Source organism: Tinamus guttatus, unplaced genomic scaffold (genome assembly GCF_059628265.1).
Source record: "Tinamus guttatus ecotype Peru unplaced genomic scaffold, ASM5962826v1 Tinamus_guttatus_pri_ptg000023l, whole genome shotgun sequence".
Classification (NCBI taxonomy): domain Eukaryota; kingdom Metazoa; phylum Chordata; class Aves; order Tinamiformes; family Tinamidae; genus Tinamus; species Tinamus guttatus.
In genome coordinates this window covers 1,898,186-1,923,673 of record NW_028288557.1, presented here as the reverse complement: position 1 = coordinate 1,923,673, position 25,488 = coordinate 1,898,186, and the positions used below count along the sequence as shown (strand labels likewise).

General features: G+C 43.4%; 1 protein-coding gene across 3 annotated transcripts in view; it reads right to left on the bottom strand.

Annotated features, from left to right (window-relative positions):
• Positions 1-25,488, bottom strand: part of PCDH15 (protocadherin related 15) — a 133,479-nt gene that overhangs the window by 66,947 nt on the left and 41,044 nt on the right. For all 3 annotated transcript variants that reach the window (XM_088525418.1, XM_088525433.1, XM_088525423.1), the window contains exons 7-13: positions 23,712-23,882; positions 18,525-18,633; positions 16,187-16,299; positions 7,239-7,445; positions 3,370-3,504; positions 2,675-2,824; positions 415-608 (exon numbers count right to left, since the gene is read on the bottom strand). In XM_088525418.1, coding sequence (XP_088381544.1) covers positions 415-608; positions 2,675-2,824; positions 3,370-3,504; positions 7,239-7,445; positions 16,187-16,299; positions 18,525-18,633; positions 23,712-23,882 — 1,079 coding nt within the window. The remainder of the gene's footprint in view (positions 1-414; positions 609-2,674; positions 2,825-3,369; positions 3,505-7,238; positions 7,446-16,186; positions 16,300-18,524; positions 18,634-23,711; positions 23,883-25,488) is intronic.

Below are 25,488 nucleotides of genomic sequence, written 5' to 3'. Positions count from 1 at the left end.
GCTCCCTTAAGAAACTCCAGCACATAGTTTTTGCTCTGCACCAAAAATAAATCAGGCTGCCACATTCACAGAGCAAGAAGCTAAACAATTTTATTTAATTCTTTTTCTTTTTAATGTAAAGTAGTCCATGTGTTCTTTAAAAACAACAAAAAACAACTGGAGCATGTTTTGGGTCTCCTCCTGCGCGTCTTCTGGACATCAGACCGGGGATACCAATTCATGCTGTCAAGCAGAGCATCGACCCCAGGAGGATCCCACTGCGCCGTACATTTTTGCTCCGTTTTTTGGGGAGAGAGAGATCAAAAAATGCTGATGAAGAGGACAACGCTGGAGAACGCCCACGTTGCCCAAAAGCAGATGTGGAGTCTCCTTCTTTGGAGATATTCAAAACCCACCGGGACATGATCCACGTACCTTCTCTGCGCAGGGGGAGCGCGGTCGGACGCCTTCACGGTGAGCGCGTAGGAGCGGCCCACCGACAGCACGACCCCCGGAGCAATGGTGATGAGGCCGCTCCGGGCGTCGATGACAAAGTCTCCCTGGTCCCCGGCCAAAATTTCGTACACGATGTGTCCGTTGGGTCCCTCGTCCGCGTCCACGGCAGTGAGCTGCAATTGAGGACCGCGGCGTCAGCACGCACAGGCCCTGCTGCGGGTTTCATTGCTCGCAGCAAGGAAAGGGGGAGGGAAAGGTGGGGGAAAATCACAGAGCTTCTATATGGGGGACCCAGCATTTTAACGTGGAGGAGATACCTGGTCCATAGTGTTCTCCACCTGCTAGTTCTTTGTCACAGAGGCTTCACTCCAACCACCAAAACCGACTGCTATTGCCCTTGGATGAGCAAAACTTCTTCATGCATTTCTGAGGGGGACACTAGTACGTCGATCGCAAATTAAACACATGAAACCCTCCAAAACCATGAAACACTGAAAAGAGAGACCAACTCCTCTTCGACACTTAGAAATTGAATATATCTAAAGCTCTAAGTTCCCTTAAGCTACCGCTCAATACCTTCTGCGTTCCTCACCAGGAGGAGCCACCTACCCATGTGACATCCCCGAGCAAAAGTGCTGCAACAACCTGCGCCGCCGAACATCAAAAGCATCGCCCACAAAAAAGAGATAAATAAGGGCTTTATATCCTAAACACTTAATTACAGGATCAGGATCGGGGCCAGCTTTCACTGGGATGACACAGAAAGGGAAATTAATTCAATACCCAAGCGCATAAATTAATACGGTTAATTAAACTTACAAATATTGAATGCTCGTAAAACATTTTGAGGGTAAAAAAAAAAAAAAAAGAATAAAATATTGAATTCAAGTTTGCATGCTGCCATAATCTATGATCTTAGAAATTGGCTCTCCATCTGTTCCCAGCCGACAGAGTTTCAGAGTTAACCAGATTTTAGAAATATGTTTTGTGTTAAAATACACCACAGGTCAGCAAGGCTCCAGTCCAATTTAGGCTAAAAAGGTGCAATATGAGCATTGCTTTAGCTACTTCATTGAATCTTGGGTGGATCATTGTGTTTACTGAGAAACGCAAAGGCAGCCTGCTCTTATTTCCATTTCCTCTAATACCACGTATTTAGCAGCTGGGATTTGGTGTGGCGATGGACCACAGAGCAGCAGCTGCAAATAACCATGTGAATAAATCCTTAGAAGAGGGTTTGGACATCACTTGAACAAAAGATTTCCTCTAAATTTTTGCTGTTTGCGGGCAAGACGTACACAGAAAGCTGGAAACGACGAACGTAGAAGCAACAGAAAATGCCATCAAAGTCACGTTTCCTCTTTTCTTCTTCTTCTGGCCTTTGGCACAAGGGCCATTTATGCCAAATCTGTGAAACTAAGTGCTCCAACAGCATCTCCAAACTAAATTGCTTGTGGGACTCAAGGCCAAACTATTTTGGCGCTCACAAGCTGAGCAGACAATGTGCTAATTCACCCCATAACCTCTTATATATGCCATAGCTTATTACTTATATATACTGTATCTTATTAGTATAGATAAATTAAAATGGATTATTTTTCGTTCCAGAGTTTTAATACAGAAGCTCTAGGGGGGAAAAATAACATAATTCATGAAGGTGGCTCAGAAATATTTCTATAAACAGAATGTACAAATATATATATATATATTATGTAAATACATATACACACAATAAAAATTATCTCTATATCCTTTGCATTCTTCCCAAGCAAGTCTGTGTCTTGCTTAATATTTTGGGTCCTGCCTGCTATATAATTCCTATAAGAAATAAAAGGTGTCTAAAGCAAAAAAATGTAATAGTGGGAATTGAAATGACCTCTTTGAATGATACTATTGCACTATAGCTACATACTCCACTTGAATAAAATACCTGTAAAGGCAGGAAATTCCCAAGCTGAAGAGGATGATGATCATCCTGATCACCTCAACCCGAGTAGACACTTAAGGGTAAGCCAGCACCCGCATGTAAAATATGGTCAGGTTACACAGATTCACTGAGGTCTCTGTTCTTTTTCTAACCTACTTTTTGTGATTAAAAGAGAGTGTTTTTTTTTTTTCTAACAAGCTGATCTTAACTGCCCTGCTCTAATATTTCATTTGAACTGGCTCCCGATTTAACAGGCAAGAAAATGGCACCGTGACGGTTCAGGCCCAGTCAGAAGGCAAAAATTAAAATCACCTTTATGACGCCTTCTCCGGGCCCCATGTCCGTGTAAATCTTGACGCTGTACGAGATGTTGGAGAAGGTGGGGGAATTGTCGTTGGCATCTATCACGACGATGTTGACGGTCACCGGGGCGCTCTCCTGCACGCCGTCGGACGCCGTCATCTGCAGCCAAGGCAAGCGCGAGGGGAACAGTCGCAACCAGACAGCCCTCGTTGCCAACCTTCCCATCACAACTGTGAGCAGATATGACTAAAAAGTCGGTTTACTCATTCTTTCTGGTTTAAGCTGGCTGGTAAATTCCATTCTCAAAAGGGTGCAGTGAATTCAAAATATTAACCGCTAAATAATGGGTGTGCAATCATATATTGTAAGCAGCTGCTCTTAGGTGAACAAAGTGCATTTGATAAAATAGAATTGCAAATAATTGCAAAAATAGTAATTGTGTGCAACTGTTTTGCCTGTTAATTTTGCGTTTCATAGCAACTATTCCCTTGTAAAAAGGGACAACAAGGATAGAACGCTGCAGTAGCGCCCAAGCCTGCAGCAGGCCACACGTGGCGCACAAGCAACGTGATGTTCCTCGTCCTTCCTTCCTCCTCCTCATCCTCTGGGCCATTTTAACAAGCTGCAAGGCTGCTGGGTTGAGGACCTGCCTGTGCTTAGTGTGAGCAAAGCTCCAGGTGCCTCCGCGAGTGCTTCTCGCTTACCGAAAACGTGTAGAGCTGCTGGGCTTCCCTGTCCACGGGCTGCAGCAGGGTGAGGTAGCGGGTGATGCCCGTCTGAGTCACAGTGAAAAACGCCGTGTAGTCGTTGAGAAAGAGCTGGAGCTGAGGGTCCTTCGTCTTTGAAAGGCCACAAAGGAGAATATTTAATTGTAAAACCAATTCTTTTTAAAATAACATATATACGTGCCTTTTTTTCATTCTGTTACAAAATCAATGCGAGTTTTTGTTTTAGCTGGAAACTAAATGAGCAGAAAGTGCAATACAGTGATACAGCCTAGAGAGGAATAAAATAAAATGGAAAAAAAACCCACCACCTTATTTCTTGGAGGAAAAAGAGGTATCCAAATACTCTTTACAGGTTAAGGAAACCCAAAGAGTAAGTAAACACCCACATCTGCCAGGCTGACCGGCTGCTTTTTTATTTTCTTTAAAAAGATGCTCTTTAGCCAAGGGTTGCTTATCAGTAAAAAGGAAACATATTCAAGCCTTTGTCCTAAAGCACACTAAAAACAATACTAAAAAAGGGAAACAATCTTGACTAATGCTGCAATAAAACAGTTGAGTGGCTGCAATGAAGCTCTCAGCACATGTTGTGGCACGCGGCTTTAAAATAAAAATCACTCTTGAGAGATTATGCTCATGCCCGTGTTAAAAATAAATAAATAAATAAATAAATCACAGCATGTTGATGCAACACTTTCAATTTCTTAGCTGATCAGATCAAAATGAAAGCTAAAATAAGGCTTTTGTATAGCTTTCAATAGGAAGTAACGTAAGGAAGACATATTATTATTTCATTCTTCCATAGGTGACAACAGGGCAAAAAGAGCCTTAACCAAACCCAATTAAGAGAGAAGAGAAACAAACACGCTAGCAGTATAAATAAAAAATAGCAGAAAATAACAGTGGACACACAAAACATAACTTGAAAAAAGAGTTTTCATGCTGGTATTTCCACCGTAATTCCATGCAAGTCCCCCCCATGCACACAGCGAGGCACACAGCACAGCTAGAGCCAAATCTAACCAGCCTTCCAAAAAATAGCTTCATGTTAGTCTGCTGGGGCCTTTTTCTGAAACGGTACCCAGAATTTGGTAGCAGCTTAGAGCTTGCATTCCCGTATTCCTGCCCCTGCTTGGCGAGCCGCGGTAACGTGGCACGCATCCCGCCTGCATCCGATGAGGCACAGGCAGCGGCGAGGAGGGATCGGGACAAGGGAAAGACAAAGCCAAATTTACCCTAGCAAACCCAAACACCCTAAAAGAGCCACATTTTGGCAGCCTAGGTTTGTGCGGCTGGAATGATAAACCCTTTCGGTTGCTGAAAGCTACGTGGAAGCAACGGCCAAGTGCTCCGAGCACGCGGCTTCCTCCTGCCAGCACGATTAAAATGCACTTTACAGCCAGCAATGCAAAAGGTAATCGCTTTTGCCCATGGAAAATTAGGGCTGGCGACTGCCAATAACGTTTTTTTTTTTTGTAGACACTGCAGAGTCAGCCAAATCTTCTCATTTGCAAAAGGCCAGTTTGGGCCCACTGCGCTATTCTGAACACAAATAAATTGTGTTAACCTGGAGAGAAGGCAACCGTGGAAACGACCCAGCATTGCTGCCATCACTATTGAGGTTTTCCTTTTATTACTATTATTTTTAACTATTTTAAATGGTCCTGGACTTGGACATAAAAATAAATAAATAATAAAATAAAATAAACAAAAATCATACTGCGAACACAACACCCAATACCTACGGGAATGGCACCTGGAGCGAGCTACAAAGCAAAAATGCATGATGGAAAATGAATGTGAGCAAAGAAACACAAAGCTGCTGCTGATGCATATTATAAAGGCAATACATTTGGATAACACAAACAAACAGCTCCCACTATTAGAAACAGAAATGCAATAACTGAGAAGCTGAAGGAAAAATTGGGCGAGGGAACACAGTTCAAGAAGGTATTGTGCCAGGCTCACTAGGAGGAGTTCATCCTCCTTAAGACCTTTTATTTAAAGAGAACTTTTTAAAATAATAATATTTATTTTGCATATTTCAGTAATATTTAGCTATTTAGTTAATGCTAATAACAAAAGGAAGAATAAAGGCACAAATGCAACTAGAAAGAAAAGCTTTTCAGATTTTTCAGATTTTTTTTTCAATATATATATTTTTTTTTAACTTTTTAAGCAAGAATGAATCCTGATCGGAATACTGTAACGTGACTACTAGAGTGCTGATCACACCTGAATGCTTCATCAACTTGTATATGTATTTTATATTTATATATTTTAATTTATATACATATTTCAAACAGCAGCCAGTTGAAGATCTGTTTGCAGTGTTGCTGCTATGAATTCATTTTTTCCAAGGCCATGTTGTAACTCTCCCAAGGTTTAAATCCAGAATGTGAGGGCCTTTTTTTTTTTTTTTTTTTTCTCTTTTTAAAGCATACACAGTGCAGAAGGCCGCGTTTTAGAAGACTCCCGTATCCTAAATGCCACCAAATCATGGTGATAACATATGGGACACTGAGCGAGGAGATCTTCTGGCTTCAGTGCAATTTCCCAGTTGAGAAAAGTGTGGGGTTTTTTTACGATGCAAGATTTCTTCCTTTAAGACCGTGAGTGTACTGCAAAACCTATATCAAATTAGCCTTTGCTTTACTATATTTACAAATATTCTAGTGGGCCATTTTTTAAAAGAAGTAAGAGGTTGGGCCCAGTCCACCACAAAGTGGTATCAGGTAACCAATATTTGGCTTTGCAGTGTGGAAACCTTCTCAAATGATTTCGAGTGGCAAAATGTGCCAACCCCAGACAACAAAGTGGTTTCTTCTCCAGACCAGCATCCCTCAAATCCGCCCACCAAAAACCTGCTTTACACAGTTACTTTTTGTTTGTTTGTAGTTCTTTGCTAGTCAAAAAAACCCAGAACGTGAAGAAGTTTTAGTTTCCACTGGAAACAGAAAGCATTCTGGCTGGTTTTATGCCATAGGCTTGGAAACCTGTTCCCCACGGCCGCTGCGCTGAGGGAAGCGGCAGCGGCGCTTCCTGCCATTTCCTCTCCCAGGCCAAAACAAACCCCGTGGCAGTTCGGCACAGCACAAATGTGAAGCGTTGGATTTAATACCTTAAACATGGCGCCTTGTCAATAATAAACGAAAGCATTCAGGGGAATAATTCTGGCTGTACCTCAATTCTGGCCTGCGCGAGGGAAAAACTCACAGTCAACTCTGGTTCAAGAACAACGTATTTGTTTTTGTTGTCTTTGGACATAGATTATTTTCAAGCAAGGATTCTACAATGTCAGAAACGAAGTTTGGACAACCAGAAGGTGATTTCTGGTGTACCAGGTCAAGAGCTTTAATAAAAAACTGTCGTTGCACACTACAGGTATCACTACAAAACACAGGCCTACAGCATCCTTAGATGCCTGAAGACAACACGAGAACAGAAAAAGGATCAAGAACAGAGATGAGAAGGAAGAGAGAAGGGAGAAGCTGGGGAGATGGCGGCACGCAGAAGGGAATGAAACCTCAAAGAAAAAAAAAGATGCAAGGAAACCTGAGGGAGAGAAGTTAGCCTTAGGGGCTTGGTGTACTACTCTTTTGAAGAAGTTCAGTTTTTACAACGAGGGATGTTAGTACAAAAATCTTGACAAGGAATGGATAGTTCTCTTGGCCTCCAGTTCTCCTATTCCTCTTCCTCCTGCTGCATCCATTTGACCTCTTCCTTCCCGTTTTCCCCATGCCCCACTGTAGATCCATCCTCCCCCCAGAATCTGGCTGTTTTTCCCTTCATCCACCAAGCAAGGAAGCACAAACGCAGGCCTGCGCCTCAGACGGGGAGACACGCACCTCCTCTACGTCATTGTCCAACACCACGATCCCCAGCGGCGAGGTCAGGTTGAGGTTCTCGGAGATGGTGGTGCCCACGGGGGAGGATTCGAGGATGAAGCCCTCGTACGTCGACCTCGTGAAGTAAGGCCTCTGGTTATTCTCGTCGAGGACTTCTATGTGTAAGCTGGCAAAGGCAGGGAGAGGATGGCCGTTGTCCTGCTCAGCCTGAGAAAGAGGAGGAGAAACCAATTCATTTAGTGCTGGCCTTCAGGTACTGCAAACAGTTACCGCTTGGCTTGGGTTTGCTTTTAAGAAGGACTATCCAATCACGCACATAAAGAGTCTCCAGTCCTGGCCACCTGACCTTGAAACTTAGCATTGCGCAAGAAAGAAATATCAAAAATTAGCTAGGAAATAAGAAAAAAAAAATAGAGAGAGCTGCAGCCACAATAACCTTGGCCACAACAAAGCTCTAAAGCTATGCAGCAAAAAAACCTGCCTTAGAGTATTGAGATCACAAGTTTTGACAACATCTCTTGTACACAAAAGGATAAAACAAACCGGGAAACTCCTCAGTATACAATGTAAAACCACCTACGTCGATACCGCCTCAAGCCAAAGACCACAGCAGTTATAGGCAGATGGTTCTTGCTGCACGTTACTGGGACAGCGTATTTTACTGGATACGGTACTACCATTTTTTTCTTTTTGTCCAAAACATGCATTTTTCTAATGTTAGACAAGTGGAATTTTAACTTTATTTTGCCCACTTCCAGACTACAAGGGAAACTCTTGATTTCCATTAATAGCCCTCACTTTGCAGGACCTCATCCTACCAAGCTCTGCCTGTTCATACAATATCATCTCATCTCTTCTTTACAAACCTCTGATGCATAAAAAAAACAATCGAGAGAGTCAGTGTAACTGACATCAGTGTATGCTGATGTGCCACAAATCAAAGGTTTTGTTTTTTCCTTCCTTTTTTTAAATGATTGCTTAAATTAAAAGAAAACAAGGAAAAAACGACTATTTTTTTTGACTCTCAAGCATTAGGGTCAGATCCAACAAGGGGAAGAGCCTCACTACAGAAATTGCAGGAGGATAATTTTGTTCCAGAGTTCAAACCCAGCATGTCAGGAAAAGGGCTGCAGGAGATACCGTGTCCACTTCTGGCTCTTCTTGGGTGCTTCTAGGATTCAAGCTACGACCATGGTGATCAAACCCATACCGGCTTCTAGAAGCTACTAAATTACCATATTAATTAAGAGTATTTAAGAATTTAACATTTTTTTCCTGCTATTTTCCTGCTAAAAGGGCCTCGGTAGGACCTGAAGCATTGGGCCACCAAAACAGACCCATGCTTCTAGGTGGCCCCAGCCACTTCTGAAGAGGGAGGCCCACGTTAGTTGAAACCATCTCCCTCCATCCTGTTCACTGCAAACTGTTTTATTAGCAATTGGTTGGCAATTTTTTCATTTCACAAAATTTCATTAAACAGAGAAGCACTCAACCATCCCCAAGCAAATCCTATTCCTGTAGAAGTTAACTGCAAAACATTTTAAAACCAAGAGCATAGTAGCTAGTGTTGGCACTGGAGACCAGGTACGTGATTCCTAAAGCTGAGCATACCCTATAACTGACAGACTCAAGATTTATTTTCTTTTTTTCTTTCTTTTTTAAATCTGAAATCTGCTTTCCTTCACAGAGCACCAGCAATTTCACAAGGAAAAGTCATCAACACTTCTTGAAGGGGCTCTAGCTATTGATCCACAGACCTTGAAATACATCTTGATACGGACACTTTGAGGCCAAAAATAATTAATGTACACATGGAAATAATTCCAACAGGAGTCGTCTCCCTTTGCAGTAGACATCTCAATCCAAAGCTTTACACAGTGTAAAGTCACTAGCACTGTCACTGAGCAAAGCCTTTTGTATAACCTGGAATGTTTCTGTGTGGTAAAAAGATAAGACACCAACTCTGTAAAGACAAATATCTGCTTTCTGATCCTCCCAATACATAGCCACACATTTGAAAGCCCAGCGCATATATTTGCAAGAGCAAATATATACAGACAAGGATTGGAAGACAAATATATGCTACTTTTGCAAAGATAGAGCTAAAATTTAGAAGAGAAAACAAACTTCCAGTTTTTTTTTGGTGGTTCTTCCAAAGTCGTTTTGGCATAAGCCACAGGAACATGTGAATATTTTCATCTAAGGCTTTGCACCTTAACGGTGGGTCCAGCAAATCAAATGAAAAATTAAAGGACATACGAGCAAAACACTAGATATTTACTTTTCATCATCCTTTTTCACAGAAATCTTTTCTCAAAGCCACTTTTTATTTTCTGCAACACAAAGACTTCTTTTTTCTTTACAGAAATGTGAAAAATGGCCTTGCCCTCATATGCTATGCAAATATATTCACAGGAGCAACACAGGGAACAGTTTATGTGCCCTTGATCCATTCTGCTTATAATGCTCCAAAAATATATATATGACAGTCATAAATTGTACTTCTCTCTCCTTTTTTTTTGTGTTGTTTGTTTGCTTTTATGAGATGCACTCCTATAATGGACAATTTGTTGCAGACTTCCAGTGCTGGGAGGGAAAGTGGTGGTTTCCTTGAGCCTGTTAATGCTCTCAGCAGAGCATCTCTGCTTCCTGAGACACTTATTCGTGAACAATTTAAGCTTCTTTCAGACAAAAAGCCACTGATATTTAAAATAGTCTAATTTATCTACTTATTCTTAAGCTGCTAATAATGGAAAACCCTCACGACTAGCTTAACTCAACCTTGCCGTTCCCAAGATCAACGGAAATGGTGACCACTGGACTTGGGTAGAAGACCTGAGTTCTTCTCGAGATGAATGCACTTTACTGCCAACCTCCAAACCTGCAACCAAAGGTTGTCAATAGTTTACAGACTTGAACCACCCACTATGGTTCTTCAGCTTCATTACAATTTGCTCTCTCCTTGGATGAGGCTGCTTCATACAGAGAAAAATGAAGACACTCAGTCACGAGGAAGCTTCAAAAGGAAAAAAAGCAAAAGGCAAATGCACATTGAAGACTTCTTCACAGCGATTGAAGGCTTCTTCACAGCGACACCTCCCAAGAGGAAAGTCACCCCTATAAACCCAGCAGGTCCCTTCACGATGCACGCCAGGATTCTTTAAACCGAGATTCCATCAAACGAAGAGCTTTATAACCTCAGGGTTAACAAACACTCTATATACATACACATCCATGTACATATGCACATTTTTCCTCTGTTTGCTAAGGGAATTCGTATCATGCACCTGCCATGTCTGAAAAATCAAATATCACTTTGTTAATCCCAACGGAAAATGATGTGTTCCCATCGCCACCATGCTGAAAAGCCTGAAAATACCATCTAAAATAATAACACACCCGACAGCAGACCACCCGAACCAAAGAAAAGACAGGAATGAAGGCAGGGTGTCACCATCCCACATAAAACTGGGCTAACAGTGTCCGAAATAAGAGAAAATGCCAAAATAAATGGATTCCTGTGCATGGAGTGAGGCTTGCCAAACACAGTATTTTTGGCACACTGAAAGGGTGCAGGACCAGGAATTTGCAGCCAGCCATTTCAGATCTTCAAGACAAGAACAAGGTCCAGGAGCTTCGGGCCCTCAAACTTGGCTACAGATGTGATGGACACGGAAATATTATATAGGTTTTACATTCAATCCATTAAAAAAGAGAAAAGGTTGAAGCACAGATGCAGAAAAGGACGGTCAGGTCTGATGAAGCTGTTCCCTTTCTTTTTTGAGTTCATGACCCTAATGGGAGATGAAGGCAAAAGCTAGGTTATAATTTATTCAGATTTAGCAAAAGTGCTAGGGTTGTAAAAAAAAAATATCATCAATTGGATTAATTTACAAGGTCAGAAAGTACAGGATAGAGAAAAAAAATGATGGAAATGGATTAAAAATTGGCTTAAGGACAAGCAGTAGAGAGTATCTTTAGACATGGAAGAAATTTGACTTTACGGTCAGTGAAGCTTGTGATGTGGCACTGAAATGGTACTGGCACACAATGTGTCTAGACAGTAGGCTAAAAAAAAAAAAATCCCAAATATCTATTTTTCCTTCATGTGTCAAGGGCAAGTGACTCCGGTACCACTGAGGCTCATGACGCTGCAGAGCAGTGAACAGTGATCCTCATGGCTGCCCACCTTTCCAAAGCATCAAAGTCACCTTTCTTTGGCCTTTCAATTAAGGAAAAAGCCAACTCTGAAGTTATTATATCAAGTCCCAAGTGATGAACAAGATCAAGAAAGCCCTTTTTTTTTTTTTTTTTTTTTTAACTGCAGAAAGGAAATGCAGATATTTCAGTAACTGTAAGTAGTTCTGGATCCATCTATCATGGTAATCGAGGGATTTAAATCTTTCTGTAGCTCTATGACTAATAACACAATTTAGGGCCAGTCTTAGCTGAGTTTTATTTCATGTATAGCTGTTATTTCATGTTTTAAGTGCAAGGAAAACAGCTTGTCATTCTGAGATGCTGTCAGACACAGGGGGAAAAAATGGTATTTTCAATAGGTATATGGTAGCTTTGGAGAAAAAAACCCTTTTCAATGATATGAAAAAAAAATTGATCGAGGTTTTAGAAAGTTTTTAAAACAGTGTCTTCCTGCATCCTTTTGCCCTTGTTTTCTTATTCTGTTTCCCATGATGGCCCTTAACGTCTCGACTTGCGCCAGGTCATCAGGAGAGGCCAAAAGAGAAAAAACGGAAGAACATCCAGAAAAACAGCAGTGTATTTTTAGAAAAGCCTTGTCACGTGGGCTGCATTTTATCCCTTTGAACTTGGAGTAACAAGGAAAAAAATCCACAATATCTAGAAAAAACAGGCATTTCACCATAGCGGTTACTTCCCACAGACCTAGTCCACGGACCTGGCTGTGAAGTTTTCCTCCAGTTCTCAACGCTGCAGTCTGCGCTCACAGCTCACAGTGATAAATGCCTCAATATGTGCATTATGTACTCCAGCTATAACGTATTTGTCACACTGATTAAACCCAAGCAAAGGAGACATTGCTCTTCCTGCTCAAATCCCTACTTGCAAGCACTGAAGAACGGAGAAGATGGAAGAACAGACAAAAATCCCCTTTAGGGCAGGAAAAGGTATTCTCTGAAATGCTGGAGGACGGAGGAAACTTAGAGCTAACCCGAGTGAAGGTGACAAATAAAGCGCCAGAAAAAGCACGAAAGGACTTGGAGATTACCTGCATGTCAGACATTTCCTGGAATAGCAGTATTCTGGATTGCTCCAGGGAAGACCAATGAACTTCTCTACCTGGAAGGTGCCCAGCTCCCCTTATCCCCAGCGTCACCTTTCAGCACCTCCATGAGTGCCCACCAAGGCATCCCACAGAGAAACTACAGGAGATGAAGAACCACCTTCCCTCGCACTGGTGAAAATCCTGCGTGGCGCCAAGGCTGCCGGCTTGACCCTACTGGGACAGCTGGGAACATCTGTCCTGATCCTCAGCAGCTTCCATCCGACGGGACAAGCGGCTGGCTGCTTCTCAGGGCGCACAACGTCAGGCTCATCTCAAATTATCCAACCCTACTTTGGCCAGTTGCATCCTACCTCCTTGGAAAGGAATTGAAAGTTGAATCCCATTCCAGGTGGTGAGCCTGCAGGAGATGGCAATATTTTTGAGAAAAGTATTTCATAACTGCAGGATAAATTTCTTAACAGTGAGGGTGACAGAGTGCTGGAACAGGCTGCCCAGAGAGGTTGTAGAGTCTCCTTCTCTTCAGATCTTCCAAATCCGTTTGGACGCAGTCCTGTGCCACGTGCTCTAGGTGACCCTGCGTGTGCAGGGGGTTGGACTAGATGATCTCTAGAGGTCCCTTCCAACCCTAAGGATTCTGTGATTCTGTGATTACTGAAAGTATCTGGCGCTTTCTGCTGGTTGCAGGAGGCTTCTACTGCCAACAGGGCTGAGAAGCCACCACAAACCCCGAGTGACCATGACACAAAGCAATTCTCTCCTGCAAGGAGCTTTTCCACGAGAGCTGTGAACATCTTAGAGGCATGGAAAAATCTTCTTAACTCTATAGATCATACCAAAACATACTTTAAAACTATGTAATTAACAGGAATCTCCCAGCATATGTGCCTATCAAAGACAAATATATATAACAACACAAAAAGAATGCTATAATGTTCCCTTTTTTTTTTTTTTTGATTTTTTTCCCCAACTTTTTTTTCCCATCTCAGGTTCCAATATGCAGCAGGGTCTCTTTTTAATCAGTAGTACAAGGTTAATGCTTGCAAGAGAAAGAAGATTCCTACTGCGATTCTGTCCTTTTAAATCCAAGGAGCACCCAATTTCCTCACGGTGCAGAAATTTGGGAGCACTGCTTTTCCTAGGTAAATAATGCAGAGTAGAGATACATCACCATAAAGTAAAAAGAAAATGCTGTATTTCTACAGCCTCAAAATACATACGAAACCTTTTTTTCCCTCTGTTAAAACTCCTCCAGCTTCTGCAGCAATACCAAATGCACAACCCCCTTGATCCTTCCCTACTTATTGGGCACCAACCTGCTGCAATATTTACGTGTGGGACAACCAGTGGTGACTTCCAGCATCTCTTACGAGGCTGCTGTACAGCAGCTACTAAGAAAACAGATGTTAACTCTATTAGATATATAGATGTTGGATGTTTATTCTCTATTAATCCTCTAGTAAGAGGTAAAACATCCTCCACTACAAACCTGACTCTGCATTAAGGTCAGTGTCTTCAAGTAGGACCTTTTGGGGTTTTAACAGAGACGCAACAAATGGATTTTTGTAGAGCTGCCAGGTATTTATCATCTGATAAATAACTGATGCTCTAATAAAAAAGGATCCAAGTGCATCAATTAGATCAGCTTTTTCCCTATTTTTTTCCCATGATGCACATGCTTCAGAAAGAAATCCAAAGCTCCCTGACACGTTTTAGAGCTGGGAACAGAATGCAGTCTCCACTCTACAGAATAACGTTTTTTTTTGCAAAAAGACAAGCCAGGCCCTGACTTCTCTCCATCGGCTACATGGCTGGAAATGGAAAGAATCCCCGGACTTTGGGAAAGGCCCCTGTGGTTGGAAAGGGAAGCGAGGGGCTTCCCTGGGGAGGCGGAGGGTGCTGCTGCACTTCAAAGCTCAAAGCTCCCTTTCTTCCAAAGCAAACGATTAAAAATACATAGTTTTTCATCAAAGGTCTTCTAGAGTCCACAGGGAGGCCAAAAGGCAGCTTTTCTTATTTAAAAGTTTTGCTTTTTCGATTGTCTTCCTGCCCGAGAATTAAACATTTATCAGAAATGCAGCTTTTCAAGCCACAGACGGCTGCACCAGCCTTGTGCTCATCATCCTGTATTGACTCATCCCCCTCTTTCCATTTCACTTTTTTTTCAAATTATTTTGACAGTAGGGAAGAAAAAAAAATAAATCGATCAACTTGATCACCTGATATCAGAGAGAATATTTTAAAGATTAAATTTAGGGACTTCTGTAGAAGGAGCCTATTTGCTGTTTGAAGAGGAACATCACTCACTCCAGCCTTCCAGAGAAAACGGATTCGGATTCAACGACTTCGGCGCTGCCCGAAAATGCAAACTTTGAAAGACGTAACAAATGTTCAAAGTTGTTTCCTGGTACAAATTGAGGTGTTTTACCAGTTCGAACGGCCCCTGGACGACACAGCATTAAAACATTTTATCATTCATGCAGGAGAAACTGCTCCCTCTTCTGCAAAGCTCAGAGTGGGCTTGGAAATCTCAGCCCCTTGCTCTCCTGTGCTTGATAAATGCTGGAAACGACCCAAGGATTGATGCAAACTATATCCTGGGAGTCACGGCGGACGTGCTGGGGACCACATGGCAGCTTTGTAAAATTCAAAGCCGCTCTCAGATGATTGAATGAAACACTTTGGGCTTCCAGGCTGAAGGAGCCGGGATTATTTTTAATCGGATGATTTCTGAGAGACCATGGCAGTCCTCTTGATGCCCAAGCATAGAGCTTCAGGCAAGCCCTAAGCCTTTGCCAGCTCTATAGACAGGATAGACTGCAGGAGCCTAGAAGAATAGCTTCCAGGTTTATAGTAGGGTGTGATGATAGAAGCATTAATATGTATAAATAAAACAGATCCATGGAAAGTACACTGCAGCTAGGAGTATCCATGTTTTGGTCTGTTTAAAACATGCTGGGAAACACACAAGAGATTCACTCCTTTGGTCTCCTGCATTGCTTACTCTCTTCCTTGCTCCTCTGCCTACCGATAAATCCCTCAAACCCCACAATTTTTGGAGGCACTAGGTAACAGCTATAGGGACAACTCCAGACAGACATCGGTGCTGAAACGAGTTTTGCAGTCCCTTCTCGCAACTTCCACCTGCAGCAAACCTTCCCTCTTCAAACAATTTGACTCCAATGAACCAAAAGCTTTCAAGATTTAACATGTTTAGTAATTAAATGTGGAAATTATCACCTATTCTTAACCCTCAAATTGGCAAAGAACGTTGTGCATGCTGGAGTTATTTCAGTTTGCAAACACGGGACCCCCAGCCACACGAAGACATATATGAAATCTGAAGACACATACAAAGAAAGATAATGAAATATAAAACAAGTGCTTTATCACGGCAACCGAGTTAAAAAAGCAAATGCATGAGCAGTATGTACAGTTTGTCCTTATGTTTTTAATATGCATATTAATATGTGCTGTATTATATTTGTTGCTGATATGCAACAAATCAATCATGATTCACTCCCTTTTCAGAAAGGCTTCAACACCCTTCCCCCCACAGCTTTGTTTTTCCGTTAGTTGATACTTAGTAGTTAAGCAAACAAATAAACAAACCCCGAATGGGCTCATCCCACACTTGCTCCAGAGATTTTTCCGAAGTCCATGGAAATGAGAAGTCAGTCAGTGTTACCTTAATAACCAAGTCGAACTTCTGGTGCAGGTCCCTGTTGATGGGCTTCAGGAGCGTGAGCACGGCTGTGGTGAGGTTCATGTGGAAGTACTGGGGATAGTCTTCAGGGGTACCTGCAAGACAGCAGCGAGGTGTGACAAATGCTTGTTCGCAGTTTTAGGTCAGCAGTCTATTCATTTCACTCATTAGTCAACACAAACCCAACCCTATTCCCAGGAGGATAAGATATTACACAACGTGTACAGGTAACTTGGTAATATTACAAGTCTTCTGTGCTTCCTATCATGGTTATTACCTTGCTTCCTCTAGGCACTGAGAGCCTCCCCAACTGGGTAGTCCGTGCAGTTTGTGACAACAGAAGCCTGAGCACCCTGGGCAACGCTTCCGATTCCACCTCTTGGCTTCCAGGGGCTGCACGTGCCAAGCTAAGAGGACACTTCAAGAACTGACCTTCTGCTTCTCTTCTCCCCATTCAGCAAACCTTACTTCCTCAACGTGTACGTCATCCTAGAAGGCTCCAAGAAGCTTCTCAGCAGGGAGGAGGCTTCAGGTGAGACCTGGTAGCTGTCTGGCAGCTTCTGTGCATTGTCAGCAGGTAACGGGGCCTTCACAGCACTGTGTTTGCAGGAGACTCCCCAGGAGAGTTAAAAAGAAGAAGCGACCGGTGCCTGAGGCCGTGTGCGACTCCACCATGGAGACCGAGGAGCGTCATGCGAGGATGGGGGTGGTAGAGTCCATGCTGCGCCCGCGAGCCGCTTTTCCTGGAAACGCTGCTGTGGTTGCTCATCTTGCAAGGTTGGGAATTGCTCCCGGAAAGCAGGCAGCTCTCCTCACCTCACCCCAACTCCTGTGCAGCAACTAAGACTGGTGGCAATTACTACCACAAGCTGCACTGTGTATCTATACATCTATATATATATATATGTGAATTTTTAGTGACTATGTCTGAACATGGAGCTGCCATACACCCAGACAGCAGTTAGCAGGGAGAAATCCCTACGGAGTCATTTTTCTATTATAAAACCTACAGAAACGTGGAGCCTGTAGTCACCAAGTGATGATGAGAAGTGAGCAGAAGAACCAAATTAAAACTCAGCCAAAGGAAAGAGACTTCAAAAATCAATCCCTCATTCAGCTAAGGAGCTTATTCTTGTATAGTTTAGACCTTCCAGTATTAAAAAGACAGACATACCTGAAGGCATAAGGAAGAGGTGCATGGAGAGCTGAAGTAAAGGGAAATCCCTATAGCAAGAAATATCTGCAAGGGCTATTTCCTGTGAGACTAATGAACATTATTCCATGATAAAGACTCCCATACCAACAGCATTGCAAGCTGGCAAAAACCGAGACAGGTTTCCTAAAAGGAAATCTTCGAAGGACCAGGGCTAAAACAGCCTTTCTAAGCAACGATCCAAAAAACTAATGTAAAATAGTAAAATAAAACTGCTCCTATAATAGATCTTTCTGAATTACTTCACCCAGCTCAAAACAATGGCGCAAACATTCAAAACCAAGATTAAGAAAATGAAAATCTTTACAAAGTTAACTCCTAATGGACATGGCAAATTACCCAGAGGACTTCAAGCAATGCTGTACTGGGGCGGGATGGAACATAACAAGAGCTGAATTTATAAACAAGCATCCAAGCTATTATTTTTCCCCGCTTGCGAACCTGTAATATCCAGGACCATCTTTCCTCACAATGAGCAGAACCTTGCATCATGGAGAAAAATAAAAACAGGCAAACAAACAAGGGGATGTGTGTGTCCAACCCGTGCCCCCTGTCCCGAATTCTCAATTCCCAGGCTGGCCACAGGACACAGCCTGTGCTCCTCCCTGTATTTGGGAAGAGCAGGGTGCAGGGAGGGCCTGCAGTGGAAAACCAACCCCTTGGACCATTCTGCTCCCAAATGGCACAAGTGAAGCAAGTGAAAAAGAGAGGAAGGGAGTAGGGGGGAAACAAATAGCCCAGGATCAGGCACCTCCAGCAAAGCAGGTACCTTTGAACTCTGGCCACAGAGGAATGCGGCTCTGGGAAGAAACTGCCATCAGCAACAACAGAAACTGAGAAATCCAAGGGAAAACTTGCAAAATTAGAAGGTGGATGCAGCCAAAACCTTTCGACTGCTATATTCTAACCTGAATAAATAGTAATACATAATACACTGTTTCAAGTAAGCTTCAAAATTGCAATTCAGCTTAAAGAAGCAAGCAATGACTTCAAACATTCCCCTAACCACTGCATGAATATTTTTATTAGGTTCTTCTGCCCTCCCAGATAAGCTTTCTGTGGCTACTCCTAATAGAGTGAGTGAGAGCTAGATGATGAGACACCAACCTACTAGGATGGAGTAGAGGATGCCCGGTCGATCCGAAGGAGGCTGGATGTTTCGGTCCTGATCTATGGCTTGTATCGGTGGAATGACCTCGATGGGATTCACGTATGCCTGAAACAGCAGGGGGAAAAAAACAAGAATAAAAACCCGATTTTAAACCCAAATTAACAAAGCTGCTATATGTGCGTCTTGGGATCAAAAGCAAAAACATCCTCAGAAACTAAAGCAGTGGAAACAGCAGAGTATGTAGTGTGACAAAAATCAGGCCACAGCACAGAGATATTGGTCAAAACCACGGCCGTCTCGTACGCTCAGCGGGGGAAGCAAGAACCCACTGCCCGGAGCAGATGTTGCTCCGTTGCGGCATGGCAATTCCTCCCCCTTGCAAATCCACTGGAATTTATATACCTATTGGCAGCATTGAGCCCTCACCGCGGCTTTGGGCGCTTTCTGACGTTTCCAATTTCATTAACTTTGACCATTTAATGCAACAGAAACAGAGCTAGGGCATGGACGTGCCTTAATATTTTGCCCTCTTCCCCAAACAGCCATGGATTTCCCAGCTCCTTGTTGTTTTCCAGATTCCCTATCCACCTTCTCCAAGGCTTCTTGCTCCGGGTCTCTTCCCGCGGTTCCCAAGAGCCTGGGTCCTTCATCACCCGCCCGCTGCCCCTTCCGACTTGTTAAAAAATTCAACTCTTAAAAGCGTAATGAGGGAGAAGAGCTCAAAATAGGCAGAAAGAAAGAAGATATATGTGACGTACGCTTGAATTTTTTAAAAGCTGCACGACCCCGTAGAAATTCCTTGCTCAGATAGAATGATGCATGAAAACATCCAAGAAAAAACAAAAAGAAATGCAAGGAAAGCCAAAAGAAAGCCAAAAGACTAAGTGCTGGAGAACCACGACATCCCAGAAACTAATGGTGAGGGTCAGTAAGGGTTTAGGCTTACAGGTCGGCTATCTGCTCCGTGTTTGATGCGAGTGGCAATTGCCATAGGCAGCTCTGAGGCACTTCTTCCTAACCCAGTATTGATTGGGAAATGCAAAAAAAATATATATATACACATATATATGGCCTGTTATTTGCAGTAACTCAACAGCGATTTCTCAAGAGCAAGACTGGACCCCACGAATCGTTGAATGGTTGATACCAAGGACAGCTTATCCCAAACCTGAGCAACTCTTCCAGAAGGAAGAGCGAAGCTTGGCTACAAAACCTTGTCGGGTAAAGCTGAGCTCCTCTGCACGCTGCTGTGTTCATGGTGGCTTCCAGGCGCAGGAAGCCTCGCTGCGACGTCTTCTCCTCCCAGGAGATGCAGGTGTCGGGCCGCTTCCTCACGCTCTCGAGGACACGCTGCTACGATCCGAGCAACCAACTCAACTTGCCTTCCCTCTGAGGTTACACCTACCCCTAAAACCCCCAAATTCACCCCAGCAGTCCACGTCAACACATGCACCAACAGGGAAGGGAGAGAGCACTTCTCAGCCTCGCAGAGCCACATCTGAAAGTGCCCGGCACTTTCGCCGACTGTTCTTTTTAATTAGCCGTGCCGTCTTCGCATGGTCCCAAGCACATAAAAATTAATTACCTGGAACACTGTGTCTTTATAATTTTAACCTTTCCATGCTTTGCTGCTTTTCGGTGACATTTCCTTTAAACGAAAAATAAATAAATCTATTTCTCCAAAGACGGCAGATGGGAGATGGACAATCAATGGCAAAAAAGGAAAGGATAGAGGAGATAACAACCCAGCAGAAGAGTTAAAACTCCTTTTATCAACTCTTATCATGCACTAGCAGATAATCAATAGCTGACCAAAGCCTTGGGGTTTGACATTGCTGAAATGAGTCATTTCCATAGAGATCATTCAAGATCACTGGTATTAAATTAAAAATAAAAACCAGCTAGTAAATCTACTGTGAATGCTACTGCCTATTTAGCACTGTCTGCTACTTTGAGCTTAATATCAACTGGGTGACCTATTTATTGCTGAAATTAGAGTGAAAATTGCCAGAGGCACAAGTGAAAAGTTTATCTATCACCTTTTCAGGGGAAACTGCAGCCAGGATGGATTTTATCCTTGCTTGGGAAAGCTTTCCACCTTCCAAAACAATTCAAGAATCAGCTCATCAATGCATCTATGCTTAAATTTGAACAGAAAAATTGCTATCGCCCAACAAGACTGCAAGTAACTTGGCTATAATGAGCAACTGGCCACCCTTGATCAAAAAAATATCTAAAATATTGACCAACGCACAGGTATCAAGGACATCGGTCTTCATTTTCCTATCCTCATCGTATAGTCTCAGGTTTTATCTAAATTCCTAATGCAAAATTAATTCCTGAGAAATGGGTCCATGAGCTCACCCTTCAGCCCGCAGTGACGGGGCTGCTCAAAGCCACGGGGTCTAAGAGGGCTCCTTTCCTAACTTCCTGCCCATGAACCAGCCCGACAAGGCAGAGCTGCAAATCCCTCCTGAAGGCATTTCCAAAGCTGTTATGGTTGAACGTGGATGAACCACGAAGGATGAACGTGGCACATTTTGTGTGGGATTTGTTGAAATGGCTACTCGGAAGACAGAGCTGAGATTTTCATGAAGAAAAAAAGACAAAGAAATAGATATGGGGAGGGAAAAGCCCCAAACATCTAACCAATATTTAGGCTGCAGAAAGGATCAGAAACAAAAAGGGCTGCGTGAACATGAAATATAATAGCAAACCAAAAACCCCATCAAGCATCTCCTCATGCAATCCTGGAGCTACCCAGGTGGTGAGACTCTTCCATCTGCTGTTGTACGGTGCAAAATCCCAACTCACAGAAGATTTTTGACCCGGGATCTACCATGTACTTTTAGGATATTTCCCTTAGTGGCATTGAAACACATAGTCCTCTGCATCTTGCAAAGTAAAATTTGAGTCTGAGTGGAAATGAATACGTGTGCTTGGTTTAATAAAGCGCCTGTGGCACGAAGGAGAACATCTCATGGAAGAAGTGGGAGCGCTCGGCCCTCATGGATGACTGCTGAAAGCCAAAAACACAGGGGCATGAATTTACCTTTCCTGACAGTCAAGCTCAATAAAACAAAAATAAATAATTAAACCATTTTCCTTGCCAGACAGCGAGTGCTGAGAAGGTACCACAGGGCACCAGCCTCAAACCCTTGGCACATTCCATGCAAGTAGCAGTTGGATATAAAAGATATTTTTGCTGTTGGGTGGGAACTCTTTGCACGACTCTGGTTCCAAAAGCTCTGCCTCCCATCCAGACACATAGAGGATTTGTTGTATTTATTACATAGTAATTTCTTACGTTATTGACACAGCATGCTAATCTTGATGGTTTGCATACATGAAAGTCAAGAAAATATCTCTGTCCCTTGCAGACAGTATTCATAACTGAGGGTAATTAGTATAAAAATAAAATTAAAAAGCACCTTTTTCTAAACAAAAGTCCTCGTGGGGCATTAATAAACATCGTCCTCTCACAGCACAGCTGGTGGTTTCGAGTGTGCAATTTTAAATTGGAGAAGCACAAAAAGAGCAGAGGGGTATCAGGTAGCACGTGGGTATTCACAGGGACCGATAATTATCCGACACAACCCGATGATCAATCGGAGCTTATTGAAAAAGTAGCTCAGCAACTCATGACATTGATTCAACTTTCTTTTGCTTTTTTGCTGCTAATTTAATTCCTCCCTCTGCACAATACTGGAAAGCGTAAGTATAAAAAGGGACAAAACCTAAGAAAGTCAAGCACACCTGGACCAGCTAGAGGACACAAATGCATCCTTCATGAGATGCATCTGCAGGCATCTACCATGGTCATGGTATTGTGCAGCTTAAAGGATGCATTTAAATATATACATAAACGCACGTGAGTGTGTGTATGTAAAATTTTGTTTTCAAGACAATATACTAGCCGTTGCTCTCAGAAAATATAATACCTGGGTTTACTAGCTCAGTCTTTCAATGCATTATATCTATATAAATGTTCTAGAAGTTTCAGCCTTTAGGAGTCAGGTAAATAGTTGAGGTATCACATACAAATTTTGAGCTCACACGTCCTAGGTGTATCGAACCATCTGCGGCGCTAGGCACGTTGCTAAACCTCAAGTTTATCAGAGTCAGTTTATCGACAGAGATGTTTTCTCATCTCATCTCATCTATCCGATCAGCCAAGCTGCTGTCTGACACAAAAAAGAAGCCAAAAAGCAAACACAAAACGCTGGCAGCCTAACGGACAGTAGTTAAGCGACACCGTTTTGTGGCTCAGCACTTGGTCGCTACTCATGCTGATGAATCCGTGTTGCTGAATCAATAAATTCACATAAAACCAGCTCTCTGAGGACACACAGTTTCACTGAGCATCACCTCTGGGATGGCAGGGGAACAAGCATCTTCTCGCATCAAAAAAACGGTGAACCTTTTCCCTCCTCCTTTTGCAATCGGCCCAAAACGAGCCCATCACTCACGTATTAACTGGCATGTTTAACCAAGCGTCTACGTGCAATAAGTGTGACTCGTGCTACTGCCTCTTGACCAAAACTAGGTAGATCAGAACTGATCTTCTCTCAAGACATCCAACTAGCTCCTCAGCCCCAGAAAATCGTTCTCCTAAGGTCAGCAGCGATGCTGAAGGGAATAACCTAGAACTGTCTTAGAATCATGGAATCATTATGGTTGGAAAAGACCTGTGAGACCACTGACTCCAGCTGTAAGCCCTTCACCACACGCCTGCTAGACCGTGTACCTAAGCACCTCATCTACACGTTCCTTGAGCACTGTCAGGGATGGTGACTCCACCACTTCCCTGGGCAGCCTGTTCCAAGGCCTCACCACTCTTTCCATGTAGGAATTCTTCCTAATGTCTAACCTGAACCTCCCCAGCACAACTTGAGGCCATTTCCTTTTGTCCTATCTGTGGTTATTCCGGAGCAGAGATCAACCTCCGTCTCACTACAATCTCCTTTCAGGTAGTTGTAGAGAGTGATAAGGTCTCCCCTGAGCCTCCTCTTCTCCAAACTAAAACATTCCTTGATGTTTGCCATTGCATTAGAGCCAGCATTTCACCACCTATATATTTCCCCATGGTTCATTCTATTTAGCACCTAAAACCTTGCAGAAAGCCCCTGTGACCACGCTAGTGGTAGTGACATACACGTGAAGGAAAGATCAGGACGACTTACAGGATCGGTCAGTTCCGGCAAGCTCGCTTGGTAGGTGAGCGGCCTGCAGTCCCGAGTGTTGTTCACCAAGACACAAGGGAGAAACATGGGCCCCAGGTCATCCCCGTCAAGCACGTCCACCGTGAGCGTGGTCGTACTTGTTCTTCGCTCATTAAGGTTCTGGGCTCGGTCCTGTGGGAAGAACAGGTCGCTTGATGCAGTTGTTTGAACTTAGGGGCTACAAAACAGCGTGAGGTTAATGTTAAGTGCAAAACATAGAGCCAACACGTGTGAAAATGAGGGGAAATAACTCATTACACAAACTTCTGCCTCACAGCTACAGTCTTGAAGTCAACCAAGGCTCCAAACATGCAAAAAAAGAATCACTTTTATTAAGAATTTACTTTAAGTAAGCACCTGTCACTCACAACTAATACACTCGAGAAACCCATTTTCAGGAAACGCATCAAATGAAGATACGAGTCAAACTTCATAAAGATGCAGCCTATCTGTACCACAGAAAGAGCCCCTCGTTTATGGTTGGAAATACAGTTCCATGCAGGTCTACCAACCCCTGGTCAGGGCACCATGATGCTGGGGACCACAGCATCGCTTAGTTGCGACAGGAGAGATATCACGGCGCTTCCATAGATTAAAAATGCATGTGGCAATCTTTTGAGAGGCACTGGAGAGGAATCCAGCTCTTTGCACTCAGCTTAAGAAGCATTTAGACCAAATGGGAAAAAAAAAATCAGTATGACAGCAGTTGTTGCTTTGCCTAAGCTTTTTAAATCTATTTTTATTAAGGAATTGGGTTTTTTTCCCACTCTGGGAATTGCCAAATTTGGTTTTCTTCATGGTCACTGGCAAGCAAACCAGGCGAGCTCTAACGGGAAGCGAAGCAGGCGGCACCACCAGGAGCTCATCTGCTCCTGTTTGCCTTCACCCACGGGGGCCTGTCGGGTAATAGCGGCTCAACGCTCACGTCGAGGATCATTAATTCCAGGTAATATCTTCAGGATGCAAGAGCTGGAAGTGATCGCTGCTAACGCGATCAGCGCAGCGGAAGTGCCGCTGCGCAGTGAATTAATCCAATGTGGGGGGAGAACTCCGCACAGTTGTGAGGCTTCATGAAATGCAACGGGGAAGCTCCCGGGCAAGGCCTCGGAGCACGCGGCGCGGAGCAGCGAAGCGAGTGATTGCAGGGGAAAATAAAGAAAAGAAGACAGGGCTCGTGTTAAGTGCCACAGCTCTGCGGGTCAGCGAGCTGGCAGAGATCTGCAGGTGCAGAAGTGCCTCTGAGCCTGCAGGAGAAGGGCTGAGCACACGGCAAAACGTGGAGGAGAGCGGGCGGCAGGACCTCGGGAGCACAGGTTCCACCACCTCAGGTGTGGGAGTTCAGGAGGAAGCTGTCTTAAGCTCCTTTCGGAGCACCCGCATTTGCCCACAAATGAAGTCCCACCACACCAGCCGTAAACAACCCAAGGAGCATTTTCATCTCACTTCTTATGAGAAGCACCAAGGCAGAAAAAAGCTCTCGCTGCTCTCAAGGGCACCAAAGGCTTCTCTGATGACAGATGTATTAGCTATGGTTTAAACATTTGCTTTTATCCTTGGCACACATCACCCACCACTCTGTAAAACCCTTTAAACGCACCTACAGTAGGACTTGAAAGAAAAATCACCTTGTTACAGAAAAGTGAGTTTCCAACCTGAAGGACACAACTAAATAATGTCCCTTAAACTCATCTGAGATCTAATTAGCGTCGCTAGATGTATCCGAAGAGGAATGCTTAGC